The sequence below is a fragment of the Lissotriton vulgaris genome, chromosome 10 (genome assembly GCF_964263255.1).
Source record: "Lissotriton vulgaris chromosome 10, aLisVul1.2, whole genome shotgun sequence".
Lineage (NCBI taxonomy): Eukaryota > Metazoa > Chordata > Amphibia > Caudata > Salamandridae > Lissotriton > Lissotriton vulgaris.
This window is the reverse complement of record NC_141698.1, coordinates 343,665,913-343,680,745: the sequence shown is the minus strand read 5'-3', so window position 1 is coordinate 343,680,745 and position 14,833 is coordinate 343,665,913. Positions and strand designations below refer to the sequence as shown.

At 44.4% G+C, this 14,833-nt stretch overlaps 1 protein-coding gene across 2 annotated transcripts in view; it reads left to right on the top strand.

The window, feature by feature from the left end:
• SETD2 (SET domain containing 2, histone lysine methyltransferase) overlaps positions 1 to 14,833 on the top strand; it is a 1,045,105-nt gene that overhangs the window by 384,780 nt on the left and 645,492 nt on the right. For both annotated transcript variants that reach the window (XM_086941119.1, XM_086941120.1), the window contains one exon: positions 10,288 to 10,365. In XM_086941119.1, coding sequence (XP_086797245.1) covers positions 10,288 to 10,365 — 78 coding nt within the window. The remainder of the gene's footprint in view (positions 1 to 10,287; positions 10,366 to 14,833) is intronic.

Genomic DNA, 14,833 nt, shown 5'->3' with positions numbered 1-14,833 from the left:
AAACCCCATGTCAGCTTTCATTGGACTGTTTTCAGACCATGTTCCCCTCACAATATCTAAGATGGAAATATTGTAAACCAATATTATACGACAAACATTTGGTGAAGGAATGGAGCAAATCACAAACTTGTACTTTTAAAAAGCAAAGTTATTTTGAGATGTCCTAAGTCTCTTTAGTTGTATCTGCATTATCTTACAGTTTAGGACGTTTTTTCTACTCTGTAGCGAATGTCATAATAAAGACCTCAAATTCTCTCCATATCTTGGTTATTGCATAACCTTTGTAGCCCTTTAAAGATGACCACTAGAGCATATACTTGCAATATCAGTAGTAAGAATGTTATTGAATGTTTAAGTTATATACTCCACAAACTGACTTCTCTCTTGGTACTGAAGTCTTAAAACCACAAGTGATTTGTGTGTTTCTGGACCATGCATATTTGATTTGCAACTGCTCCTACTATTTGCAGGTACTTGTCCCAAGGGGATAAAGCTTCTTGCATGCCATGTTATGGCAGCAAATAAAGTTAAGCAACACCTAGCGACCAAGAAATTCTCTGACCACTCAAGCTAGACTATTTGTTGACATTTATGGAATCCTGAAATTGCAAAGTCTTCTAGGTGGTTACTTGTTTGAAAAATGCTAACTTCCAAGAAATTTACATGAATTGGTAAGTTCATTAAAGCACTCAAGCAGCACCTGTTAAACACACAAACTCTGTTTCTGGCCTTTGAGTTCACTCCTCGTTTTCCTCCACTTGTAGCTCTTTGGAATTTATGTATTTGTTGGTTTTTCATTCTTTATTTTGAAGCCAATTGAGATAAATATGGCACCTTAATTTGTACAATTTTAAGGCCTTCTTGAACCTCTGTGCGTGGAGGAAATGAAGCTATCACTTCTGTGGTGTTACTGGCTGTAACCTTAAAATAGGAAATACTTATAAAAGTTAGAGTTAAGTTGTGTATGGTTGTTAAATGCAGAGGTGCAATTTCGTTTTTTCAGTGTGCCTGTCCTTTAGCTTTAAATTCTGAGTTCGAATAGGTTATCACCATCCACGTAGGGCTTCTTAACATCGACCGGTATCGCACATTGGCTTGCTAAGCTCCATTTTTCATGTTGCTAACTTGCCCTACAGTATGTGCATGGACCTGCGCACACATCACTCTGCATGCTAGGAGCCGTCGACAGGATCACATTAGTTATCTGTCCTCTGGATTAAAACTTTCATCCTCCTGAAGTAAGTCAAAAAGTGTGTATGCTCTCTCTCCCCTTTACAGGGAGGTCCCACCAACAGAAAATTCTCGACATCCAAATTTAGATGGTGATACCCCTCTAATCCCCCAGAAAGTTGAGTTCGAGAACAATCCACACAGCTGAGATGAAGAAGTGGTTAATTCTACCAAAAGGCCACACAACCGTTTCTTTCCATTGGCCAGCGTCTTCAGACCTGTTGGAAGGCATGGTTTCACCCTAACTTCAGTGGGTAAGGAATTTAATTTCTCTAGGGTAGACCATACATTTCCATATAGCATCTAGTCTCTGGTTTTTCTTCCTTAAGCCCACAGTAGATCAAGTCAAGAGACAAAATGTCAATGTTGTTTCATCTAGCTTTGTTGAAGATACTGCCATCAGGATATTTTGTTTCTATTTGCCTTGTCCTGGGAAGTGGGATCTGAAAAACCCATGCCTTTTCCTGGAGAATACCAGATCGTCTTCAGTAGGTTGGAAAGTCTTCAATAGCGGACATTTGCTCGCTTAGAATAAGGCAGGTGAAGGATTCATCCTGCACATCCAAAGCTCTGTCAGCCACATTTCAGCATATCTTTACTATATTAGGGATTGGGAACATTGCAGTCCGGAGGGAGTATTCCTTGTATTCTTTCAAAGTCTCTTAGGAAAGATTGAAGGTGTAGTATTTATTCAATTTAACTAGGTATATAATACAAGATCCACATGCATCTCTTTTGTTTCATTGCTGCCTTCACCTATTTGAAGCATGCCATAATGCTGGAACTGTACTACTCTCTAAATTTGATGATCACCACATCACGCTGGTCTTTACAAAAGTATTAAACCTGCCGGAATTCTCAGCGGATCCACACAGTCTTAAAGGGAAAGGTGGCAAATGTCAATTTCCTTGTGGGATTACTCTCAACGCTATTTTACTTGCGTGCTCACAGTTTGATTATTTCTGTGGCTAAATAGGATCTCGTATGCCCCTAGTCCCTTCCATTTATGCTGTTCTAAGCACTCACTGCTTCTGTGTAAAAGTTTTTTTCTTGTGCAGCTGGAACTGAGCCCTTTAGGAAGACCTAGCATATGGTTTCTTTCTGATTAGCTCGCCAGTGACGTCACAAAAACCTTTTAGTGGAAATTTGTCATTCCTACTTAACATGCAGTCCAGTATTTGGTTTTTAATATATTCGCTTTGTTCATGTTTCATCTAAGGTTTTTTCAGGTGTTTAATGGCATGACTTTTTTTCGGGATGTTCTCGAATAAAATTAAGGAACCAGACTCTAGAAAAAATGCACCGTTAACACTATTTTAATGATTCACAATCGGTAGTGCGTAGACATCATTAGTAAATTTAATTGTTTATGAAATGATGTAGTTTTAATAATACAATGCCTAGTTCTTCTATATTGTACCATAAGTTGCTATTTATACACCTTAAAATGAAAATGCTAATCCGGACGCATCTTAACACTTGAAATGCTCATACTAGTTTACTTGTGAATCTCCTATTCCACACTGTCTAAGAGGTGGGGTGAAATAGAGTGGTAATGTAAATGTAGTGGCATGAGGGAGAAAGGCTTTCGCAAGCATCTTTATTTAAGTTATTTGTTGTTGCGGCTCTGACAATCTTAGGAGTCAAATATGCCTAGTTGTTTCACACTGTCTCAAATGCATTACAAAATGGAGACTCTGCATTAGGAGACTGTTGTTCAGTTGTACTGGATGGTTAAGTGACCTTGCCCCTTTGTGGTTTCTTTTGACATTCTTTTGGTTATGACTAGGTCTTGCATCTCTCACCCATCTCCTACTCTCCTGTATTGGTTGTCTAAGGGAGTGCCTTGATTCTGACTCTTTCATAAAGAACACATTTGCATCCGTTTTTCTGCCCACTTTACCTCACTAATTCAAAAATGTTTGCACATGTAGCAGTAATTGAGACTAGAATTCCCATGTGAAAGGGGTTATAAATTAAGCACACAACCCAGGTCCAGGTCAGTGGCAAGACATAGCCACGTGCAGCTACTTTTCGCCCACTTGCAGCATTTTGTTACTGGTTACATGATGGTCAGCATATATTACATTTTTCTGTTCACTAAACCAGTTATGATGTGCAGAATATGTTTGTGTTCTTTTTTGAGGCAAATGGAAAAAGACCATCTTCTATAGTAAATATATTATGCCAGTCAAACTAGCAGTGCAGAGGTTTTAAGTTATCTCGTACACAAGAGATATGTAATTGAAAATACAAACCCATCTCGGAAATAACCACTCCTGCTCGGCCCCACAGGTTTTAGGCATTAATAATCTTATAAAAGGAGGCACTTGTTCCAACCTTCTTCATGACCTTCCTTGTCTAACTTATCACCACAAGGCTGTCATGCTATTTGTGTCCAGTCATATTTTTTGGGATTATTATGTGGTCGGTGAACCTTTAGTGATGCTGAGTGACTGGTTTGGGGTGCAGGAATACCCAAACAGTGTCTACTTTGGAGCCCCACTTGAGTTTTGATTTCTGCTGACCGTAGCAGAAACCTTTGTTATTGTGTCATCATTGCTATAGAGCTCACACGAGTAGCTGAGTTAAAAAAAAATTAAAGTGCTCCTGGTTTTGGGTAGATTAGCCATGTTTCTAAATATTTCTAGAGGAAAGGAGGCAGAGGCGAGTGTATTGGGGATTCCTTTTGAAAGACAGCCATCTTGCGAAGGACTTTGTAACACAACTTAATCTTAACTCTTTTGTTTAATCTATGTTCATGTTAAGTAATTATTTTAAAAATCAGCCAGTAATGTTCTTTTTATATCTGCATTCACCAATTTATGATGGGGGATTTGAGGCTTGCAGCAGCTCTTCAGTTTTGGCTCCCATAGACTTTCTTTTACTCAACTTACTCTTCCCCTCTATTCAGATTTCACTGCTTCTGTTCCAATTTACCTTATGCTCCATAACATATCTTTAGCAGACAATTTTTAAACTCCTCTTTTTCGCATCTTCATAGTTGGATAAATGATCATTCCAGTTGCAAATAACCTTGGTGGTCTGTGAGCAACACGAACACAGATAGTGGCCAGATTATTAGCCCATTATAGTAAACAATAAATACATTCAGATTGTTAGGTAAGATGAACTTGTATAGCATATTTAACCATTGTTATGCCTCCATAGTGCTATGCCTGATCATAGTGTTTTCTATATATGCACAGCTTTCCAGACTGCAGGTACATACACTTGGACACAGGCAGTGGATCGAGGTGTCCTGACCCTGCCTCCTGACCTCAACTCCGGTTGAGACGTACCCCCTGGCCAGATCAGGGCTCCGTTTCTGGGCCTAGGCTTACCACCTCAAACTCGAACCTTGCTTCGGACCCCGTTTAGCCGCCTTTGGATTTTTCTGGACCCCTCAAGCTCCTATGTGGTACTCTACCGCGCCTACATAATTTGGATCACCCTGGTACCCCCCCGCCAGCACTCGCCTCTCACTCCTCAAACTGGCAACCCGGTCCTAATGAAGATCCTGAATAGATAGGATCGAAACACCGTCGACCCTTCATACAGCGCGACGTACGGCGCACCATCAACCTTGGTTCTCAAAACAAATATTAATCATTCATTGATTGAGGACAAACCATTGCATTTGTATATGTTGTGTTTTTTACACCTTGTCACCTTGTGTCCTTCGCTGTGTTCACCCACTTGTCACTCGCGCCGTCACTCTTTGCTTCACTAACACTTAGAGCAAAAAGCCCCCTTGGGTTACCACCGCATTTTATGCCTACAGTGCTGCTACAACTGTCCTGTATGAAATGTGTTCTTAAATAGATGATGCTATATGCACTTTCTAAAACTGAAATCCAAAGTCTCTCTTCACTTTTTCAGCGTTCTCGTGATGTTTTGTGCATACATATATACTTGCCTCTTTACTGAATCTGATTGAGATATTGTTGAAAACACATGTACACCCAAATCTCCATTTGGTCTATGGGTTATACTCCTGTCGCTTTACCCCAGCTTTCCAGACTGACATCTTCTACAGTGTTTTGCATATGTAATTGTATTATTGTTGCACTAGTTTGATCTGCTTGTTAGTGTGATGCTGTTGATTTAGCAGCATCTTGGCAACTGTGTGGCTTTTGCACAGTGTTGTGAACTTGATTGTGAGATGGTTAAGTCTGAATATGGTCATTTGCAGGTGGGGTTGTAATGATGAGTTGGTGTTATTACTGGGTATAAAGTGTTGATGGATGCCTCATGAAAGCTCAGATTTTCGGATGTAGATTTGGTGCATGTGTTAAGGGCAGTCAAAAAGGTATAGATTGTAGAGTTGTGTATTTGTTTTGAATGTTGAGATTAGTCAACCTGTAATTTTGTATACCCTGAAACCAGATGCTCTATCATTCTTTGTATCCTGTTGGGTGGTGTCTCCCAACGTTAAGTCCTGGTTTTCATGTGGGACAAATGTATAAGTATAGGTTATCTAAGTTTTAGATCCATAGCTACATAGATGAGCTCAAATTGCCAACACATTTTAAATATATAAATGTGCTTAACCATACTGCCAGACAGTGGTGCCCTAGACCACTGCCTTCTGAAAGTGCAGCGTTTCTGTTCCTCTTTTATCAATTTGCTATGGTGTGGCATATGTGAGCATTTAGGGAGGGTCATTATTTAAAGGCAAGTCTGGTGAGTTGTAATTGGAGCCAATGGATGTATGCCCTGGGCTTTTACCAGAACTACTTATGATCTATAGACGGGGAGGAGGGAACCAATCTATGAATAAATGGTAAAAGTAGGAAATCCCAGTCCTGTTGAATAAGGCCTGGGAGACTGAGACATTGCGGCACTACAAAGAAAGTGTACTGAAGGCAGACAATGAGTGTTAAAATTAAGAGGCAGTTGCCACAAAATCCTCAATTTGCGGGTCCCCATCTTCAGTTGTTCACTTTCACAGGATACTCACCAAAATCGTAATCTGAAACCATACTCCCATCATGATTTACACCATCATGGCTGTGACTTCAAGCTTCATGAAAACATCCCTCACACACAAGCCTCAAATCAACCAAACTAGATCATACACTGCAACCAGGCTGGAGCTTGCTGTACATTCCTTGTGCATCAAATATTAGTGCAACCCATGCCTTTGTCCTCCTTGCCCTCTCCACTCTTGGAGAATTCCCATCTTGAGCTGAAGCACCCCGTTTATGAGGTGCGGTCTTCACTGTGGCAATGAAGAGCAACCATAAAACAAGGACAGATCTTGCAGCCAAACAAGTATCCTTGAGCATGTCAAGAGAACTGGACCATTGAAGCAGAACTTCGACCTAAGATTCAAATGCCACATACATGGTTATCTCTACCACAGAGCACCACTGAGGTTGTGACTTCTGGCAAGTGCAACAAATTGTCATCTCAGCCTGGTAACCCAGATGCAGAGCTCACTGAATTGGACAACTGCTTAAAAAACAGACATCAGTCATTCTATTAGAATATTAGGCAGACCTTTTGATTGTCCAGTGTTGCAAACAAAGACTCATTATCAAAAGACCAATGTGGGTTTGACAAGGTCTATGTAAAGAAGAAACAGAAAGTTGACCCCATTAGGCTTTAACTAGGAATTCCTGTGGCAGACTTAATTCTCTTATGACCATGCCCTGGTTTGAGTTCAATTATAGCAATTGTGAACAGTTCAGTTTTCATTTATATCCTGATGCACTTGCATGCTGTGCTTCAAGTGCTTGCATAGTCTGGGCTTTTAAATCCTTGTAACCTGCCTTTGTATTTCAACAATGGGAAGGTTTTTGGGGGGTAATAAAGTGTGTTGGCTCTGAATCTGTGCATGGTGTGGAGAGCCGATTTTTAATATATCAGGTTCCATTGCCCTAAACGAATTTGTGGATAGTGCAGAGATACTTGAACTCGATCTTTTTGTCTCCTAGGTAGCTAGTGGAGTGCTTTCGGACTAGATGTATGTGGTTTTAGTTGTTGGGCCTAGCACACTTTGTATTGCATAAAGCATGCACTCCAGTTACTAATAGAGCACAATTTGTATTTCAAAGCCCTCTAAAAATGTAGTTCCTTAAATATAATAAGGTGTCAGTAGAGATCTTGTGTATTGTAAGGATCTAGAATGTGGGAAAGCGCTCCACGAACTTGAGAAGTATAGTTAAGTTTCATATTTCAAAAGGTGCAGAGGTCCTATTTTTTCCAGTTAATAGTGATCTTTGTATTACACGTTGGTTATGCAACCGAATTCTTGTTTATATATAAACCACTGTGGCACGTGCCTCATATCCTCTTGTTTGTGTACTATGACTAAGTCTGCATGCAATTTGCCCTTAACCAAAGTGATTTTAGACTGGAAACCACATGTACAGTGAATCAAGTTTTCTACAAACAGCTGACTGCTCTTAATGCCAGAGAATATATATCACTTGTTGTCCTGGGACTGTTGGTGATTTCTAGTTGCTATCCACAGTGTTTTCCCATGTATTAGTGTGTTTTTATTTCCATCGATACTGGTGCAATCCAATCAGATAATTTTAGTGACTCTCATCATGGGAAGATCTAGTATTGTCGCCCAGGGTAAGACACAGAATTCAGTGGTGGAACAGATGCAAACAAAGTGCGCAGATGTTTGAAAAATCATTTGGTGTACGTGACAGTTCCAAAGTATGCTTCCACTGCAGGACTCACTTAGGGAGGAATGCATTTGTTGAGCACACATACCATGGATGATTGTACCGGGTAAGTGAAAGTCTAGATTGATGTGCTGTAACTGACAGCTGTCATTCTGGCTCTCAATTTGTTTCAGAAGTTGTAGAATAAGAACACAGAGTTGGTGTGGCCAAACAACATGGCAACCATGCATTACATACAGAAACAGCGCTGAATACATTCTTATCCTCCATTAAGCAAATTACCATAGATCTGCATTGGACACAAGCATATCAAAATGATCATCTGGTGGAACATAGCCAGGGGTAGGCACTGTTAAGCAGAAGTAATCCGGAAACATGAATAGTAGATGAAGATAATTGATCCACACATATCTTTCGCAGGTGTGGAACCCCCCATATTGAATTGTTCGAAGCTGATAAGAAAAAAAAAATGTTAATTACTCATCTATGAATGTACTTCTTCAGTCTTACCTGTAACGATCTGTTCCAATTTGTAGTAGTGTAGATTCACATCCAACCGTCACGTCCACGCAAGGCAAGACGGCAGCAAAAATTAACTATGCAGACTATATACGTCTTTAAATTATGTACACTCAATCATCTAAGCCAATGACGGAAAATACGGCACGCTTAAAAATATGGTACGCTTAGGGTAAAGTTTGTGTTACTGTATACTGGTTCACCAGGGATTTGTCACAAGTCATAGGATGCATTGCTTGAAAGCGAAATGAAGACTTTGAAAAAGTTATAGCTCAAATTTCACTCTTTGTAGTTGGAGAGTGTGTAGCATGTGAATCTACAATTCCACAAGCACCAAACAGATTCCCTGTGAGTAATGTTTTCCTTACTCCCTTTGGGCACATGGCTTTCCAGGGGTAGCAAAGTCGAGCAAAGGCTTATTTTAGGAACTGCTGTGGGTTAGAAACTCTAATACAGCATGATTTTAAGTAACTTGCAATAGAAGGAATGCACTGTGCTAGCACTTCTATAAGGTATAGAACTCTATAGACTTGTATAAAAAATAGGGCATGTAAAACAAACACAAAAACACAACATTGTCTTAAAACGTTGACACCATTGTTTCAGCTGCAGCACGACGGTAGTGTACTCTTTCATTTCACTTAATGATCCCCTCTGGAAAGGAAGACGCATCGTATGATACAGTGGAGTTGGAGAGCGGTGATCAACACCTTTCCAGCTGCCTTAGTTTAGGCTGTCAGTGCCTTAGTGATACTTAGAGAGCTCTCCTTTCTTTGGCATACTTCTAGAGTATCATCAATAGCCGACTAAATCTATCCCCACTGAAGAGGAGCAAACACAGGTGCCCATAATTACGGTCTCAGGGGTCATTGCAACAACCTACTTTCTAAACTGTTGAACGTGGCTGTGCTCTAACACCAGGGATGGATGCATTACATTTTTTTCCAAGAGGTTCTGGTGATGATTTTGATTGCATCATTCTTCAGATAATGCTTGTTCAGCACACGTCCGTGGCATGCTGCAGTCCATCAAGACTCGCCCAGAGACTGCAAAACCCTTGGCTTTACTACAGAGTGATTATGCCTATACTTTCAGGCACAGTTTGGAGATCGTTATGCATGTCTCTACTGGATATCCCCTTTAGACCCAATACTGCCAGTACACATTTTAAGATACTGCTCTTAATACTGCTTGCTAGTTGTTGAAACTATTAACATCCAGTGCTGGAGAAGACTTCTCTCATGTAACTCAGTACCACAGCTTTGGTATCTTTGATGCATTTACTTGCATACGTTTATCCTCCCCATTCCAACCCATTCATTGACAGCTGCTACTTGGTTAAGGAGAAACTGGCCAACTTAGTCCAGCACAGGAGTAAAATGAGAATGAGGTCTGCCAAAGTACTTGTGACACTGGCAAAATACAAGTTGTGATAGGAGATTTACAAGTAAGAGGGAGGCGGTTTATCCAGAGCAGTTCATGACACATCATGGGAAACCTTTGAGTTTGAATAAAGTGAAAAGGTTATTCTCTTGTCTACAGCTCCTTTTCCAGATCAGCAAAAATGCTGCAGTTGGTAAAAACTGGATTAGGCCACTTTATACACATTCGGGGGCAATCTGAAGCACCATATGAAATTACACCAGGTATTAGTGTGCTGTTGTCCATTCCTATATGCCTTGAATATTTTTTGCAGTAGTGGCGGGTACAACACAGTGCTTTTAAAAATCTGTTGTCAGTGGCATAACTATTTCCCCAAAGATCCGTCAAACTCCCCCAGTATTCCTGATTTAATCTCTTTAGAACCTGAATGGGAAACTCTAAAGAAGAACAAATTGTGTATTTACCACTGTTATAGCCTATAGGCTTTATTTGTGTTTCTCTTGATTTTCAGATCATAGATGCCACCCAGAAGGGAAACTGTTCTCGTTTCATGAATCACAGCTGTGAGCCAAACTGTGAGACTCAAAAGGTGAGCATGGTAGTAGTTTGCATGTGTGGGAATTCTGAATTAGTGTTTTGTTGCTTTTGGTGGAACAGCTGGCTGCAGGTTAAATGCAGGAACATTTTATGATCAAAATGTGGAGAGTGGGGTGGATGTCAAAAGAACTGTCTGTTGATGAGTCTAATCCGAAAGAAACATGTTGGTTATAGATTCCTGACCTTAGAATTACCCCCAGGCGTCAGACTGGATCCGGAAAGTTTTTTCGTCAGCAGTACCTCTGCGTGTCGGAAGGTGGCAGCGGTCGGCTCCGCGTCCGTCGTTGGCGTCGTGTCACCAAGATGATGTCACAAGCAGCTACTTAAGACGCCGCCCTCGCGCGCTGATGTCAGTTTTCTTTTTTTGCGCCAGCCAGCGCATATTCGGGAAGAGCGGTACCTCCAGTCACTTTTTGACTGACATTTTTGACGACTTATCCTGTGAGTCTTCGACTTATGGTGCACAAAGGATGCCCGGCTCCTAGGCATGTGGTTCCTGTAACTGACTGATGTCGGTGACGGATCCGCACTGCATGTGCCTCTTTTGCCTGGAGCGCGACCACGACCCCAAGTAGTCTTCCGACTGCCGAACGATGGTGCCGAAGGCTTTGTGGGAGTTGTCCCGAAAGCTGCTTGAGCGCTGGAAGTCGGCTTTGCGCCATTCGAGGTCCCAGTCGCGAGGGAGGTCGAGGGACTCGTCTCGGACCCATCACCATTAGTCATCAAAGTCTTCGCACTCTGGGTCGGGTAAGTCGATGCATAAGAAGTCGTTGAAGTATCATCGTTCTTCGACTTTTCCTCGTCGGTCGGCCGATGAGATGAGGGATGCAGGTGGTGCCCCTCCTGCGGCTCCACATCCGGAGCCCGAAGAGTCGACTCCGTGTTTCCCTCCCTTCCCGTGACCCGAAGCGACTCCCGCCCAGCTTTGTACGTTCTACTAGGCAATGCATGCGATCTTTGGGCAGCCCGGACCTGTCGGTGTGCCTTCGGGCCCCGCGGAACCAGTTGGGAGGCCTAGGCCTTCTCTGCCGACGGCCCCTGCGCCGCAGGCCCCCCTTGGATCCAGGCCTGGATTCGGATTGGCGCAGGTTGACCTCATTTTGCAGCGTGAATCTTTCTGGATTCACTATGCTGTGCATTATTCCGCGATCTGGTGGTTGGGTCCGGATTCGTAGTCCTTTTTCTCTTTTTTTTTTTTTTTTTTTGTAGCCCAGGTGGGCGTCGACGTCCCACCATTTAGTGCACCTTCGTGACGTCGGCACGCTTCCTGCGGAAGCTCCCACCCTTGGGTGCCATCTTCAGATTCTTTTTTCCGCCGTTGGGTCTGGATCGTCGCATGAAGCTCCGGAGAAGTTTCAGGAGAGAAGAAGGAAATACACCAAGTTTTTGAGGAAAAAGGACCGAGGGAAGTCGGAGAAGAAGACCTCCTAGAGCCAGAACGAAGAAAGAGGAGAAAACCTCGTGATACTCGACGGCAGAGGAGAAAGCGCGCGCAGGGGGCCCCCTGAGCGAGCACATGGACAACACCCCATTCAAGTTCTGCCGTAATTGCCACCACAAGTACGCGCAGAAGGACCAGCATCCGGTCTGCAACCTCTGCCTGCCGATCGACCATTCAAGCGAGGATTGCAACGCCTGTTCAATCTTCACGCCGAAGATTCTGAGAGTTCGAGAGAGACAGAGGGTGGCCCACCACACGATGCAAGGGAAAGGGACCACGCCGACCCTCTACCAGCTGGGTGCCTCCTCCGACGAAGAGGAGAACATCGCCGAGGGACCAGATGACTTCACGATCGTAGAGACCGATGTGAGACCTTCAAAAAAGGTAGGAGAGTCCACGACCCCGAAAACCCAGACCGGGCCGAGAAAGCCTGAGGGAGAACCCCGAAAAAGCAGAGGCTAAGTCCTCGAAAGGAGCGCCGGCGACGAAAGTTTCGACGTCCGAAGCCGCATCCTCCGAAAGGCCCAGCGGATCCTTCGAAAAGGACTCCCAGATGGCAAAGACCAGCGAAAAGCAAAGGTAGTCAAGGCAGGCCCTCGAGAAGGGACCCTCGACCGAGAAGACGCTCAGAACGGCCTCGACGTCGAAGGTACCGTCGAAGAGACCTGCCGAAAAGCTCGACGCCGAGCAAGCGGCAGAGATGGAGAAAAAGAGAAGGCTCGAGGCCGAAATGGAGAGTATACTCCAGAGGAAGAGAGCCTTCGAGGAAACAATGAAGAACTATACGATTCCCTCGAAGACCTACTCGACTCCCTCGAAGACCGCTGCGACCGCCGAAGAGGTAGAGGTGCAGGAGGACTTCGAAGCCGAGGAGCCGCCGAAAACTCCAAACCCCACAGATGAGGGAGAAGAGGAGGATTTCTACCGCTCGGAAGGAGATTACCTCCGCGAGAGCTACTACTCAGAATCCTCGGCGTCGCTAGAGGAAGAATGGCAGGATCTCAAGGCCGATAACCCCGAGGAACCTGTGGAGACATACCCTTCGAGGCCTTTGCCGCCAGACGACATCGGGGCTTACTATGAGGTCGTTAAGAAGGCTGCAGCAGTCTACAATGTGAAGTTGGTGGAGGAACAGACAAAGGCTGACTTCCTGCTAGAGACTTTGCTCCCCTCACAGACGAAAAGCAGCTTCCTGCCCATGCTGAAGAGCGTCACGGCCCAAGGGACTGAAGCCTTCAAGGAACCGGCCACATGCAGGTCAGTGACCCCGAGGACGGAGAAGAAATAAAAGTTCTCCTCCGAGGACCCCCCTTATATCCAGGGCACCGTGGCAGCTGACTCCATAATCGCGGCAACGGCCAGAAGAAAGGCCAACGTGCCAACCACATCTGGGCCACCACCTGATAAGGAAAGCAGGAGGATGGACCTCACTGGAAGGAAAATTGAAAGAAATGCCGCTATGCATTGGAGGATGGCAAACTCCAATGCACTCCTGAATAGACACCAATATCAGCACTGGGCTGAGATGAGCCAGTTGCTGAAACACATGCCTGAGGAGTACAGGCAGAGGGCAGCCCACCTCGTGGAGGGGGGAAAGGACATAGCAAACGCATGCCTGAAGACAGCCCTAGATGGGGCAGAAACATCTAGCAGGCTGATGGCCATAGGCATCACTGAGAGAAGGCAAGCCTGGCTCAGAATATCAGGCTTTAAGGCAGAAGTGCAAAATAACATCCTGAACACCCCCTTCAACGGGGAGACGCTGTTCGTGGCATCAGTAGATGACAAACTGGCTCAGCTGAAGAAGGACAATGAGACAGCCAAATCGATGGGAGCCCTAAAATTCAGGGGGATGCGGAGAGGCACCCCACAAGGAGACCAAATGGTAGAGGGGGAAACCAGCAATCACATTCGCAACAGTCGCACCACCATGGTCAACAGAGTGACAACCAATGGCACCAGGGTCAACAGAGGCAGAATTGGAACTCCCAGAATAGGGGCCAGTCCTTTCGAAGGGGAAAGGAAACGGACGGGGCCAGAGACGGAGATGTGGTGATCAACCCCCCCAAAAGTGACTCCGTGAAGGAGGCGCTCACCCACCCAAAGCCTCAGGGGGGAGAGCACCAACAGCTAAGGGGAGGCTCACACGGACACGGCTCAAGAGAACACACAACACCAGTAGGGGGAAGGCTGAGATTTTTTCTACACGAATGGAGAAAAATAACCACAGACAAGTGGATACTAAACATTATACAGCACGGATACTGCATAGAGTTGGAAAGATATCCACCAAGCAGAAAGCCAAAGAGAAGGGGTCACAAGGGCAAAGATCTGCGGTTGCTCCAAGAGGAAGCTCAAGAACTGCTCCTCAATGAGGCCATAGAACAAGTCCCGCACAGAGAACGGAACAAGGGGGTGTACTCAAACTACTTCCTAGTACCAAAGGCGGACGAAAGCCTAAGACCCATCTTGGACCTACGGTTCCTGAACACCTACGTAAAAACTCAAAAGTTCAAGATGACTTCCCTGCAAGAGGTCATCCCACAAATAAGGCCCGTGGACTACTTGTCCACGATAGACCTAAAAGACGCATACCTGCACATCCCCATGAACAGGAAACACAAACACATGTTAAGATTCAAGGTGAACAAAGACCACTACCAGTTCACAACCCTGGCTTTCGGGCTCAAGTCAGCGCCAAGGGTCTTTACCAAATGCCTCGCGGCGGTGGCCGCACACCTACGAAGGGAGGGTATACACGTGTACCCCTACCTGGACGACTGGCTCGTGAAAGCAAGCTCTTACACGAGATGCAAAGCTTACGCAGAACAGGTCACAAGAACGCTCACGAACCTGGGCTTCTCCATCCACTGGAGAAAGTGCTCCATGGACCCAGAACAAGTGAAAATCTTCCTGGGAGCCCTGATCAACACGGTCGAATGCAGAGTGACACCCAGCGAGAAGAGAACACTCAACCTTCTGAGGGAGAAACGTCACTACCAGAAGGGGCAGGATCTGA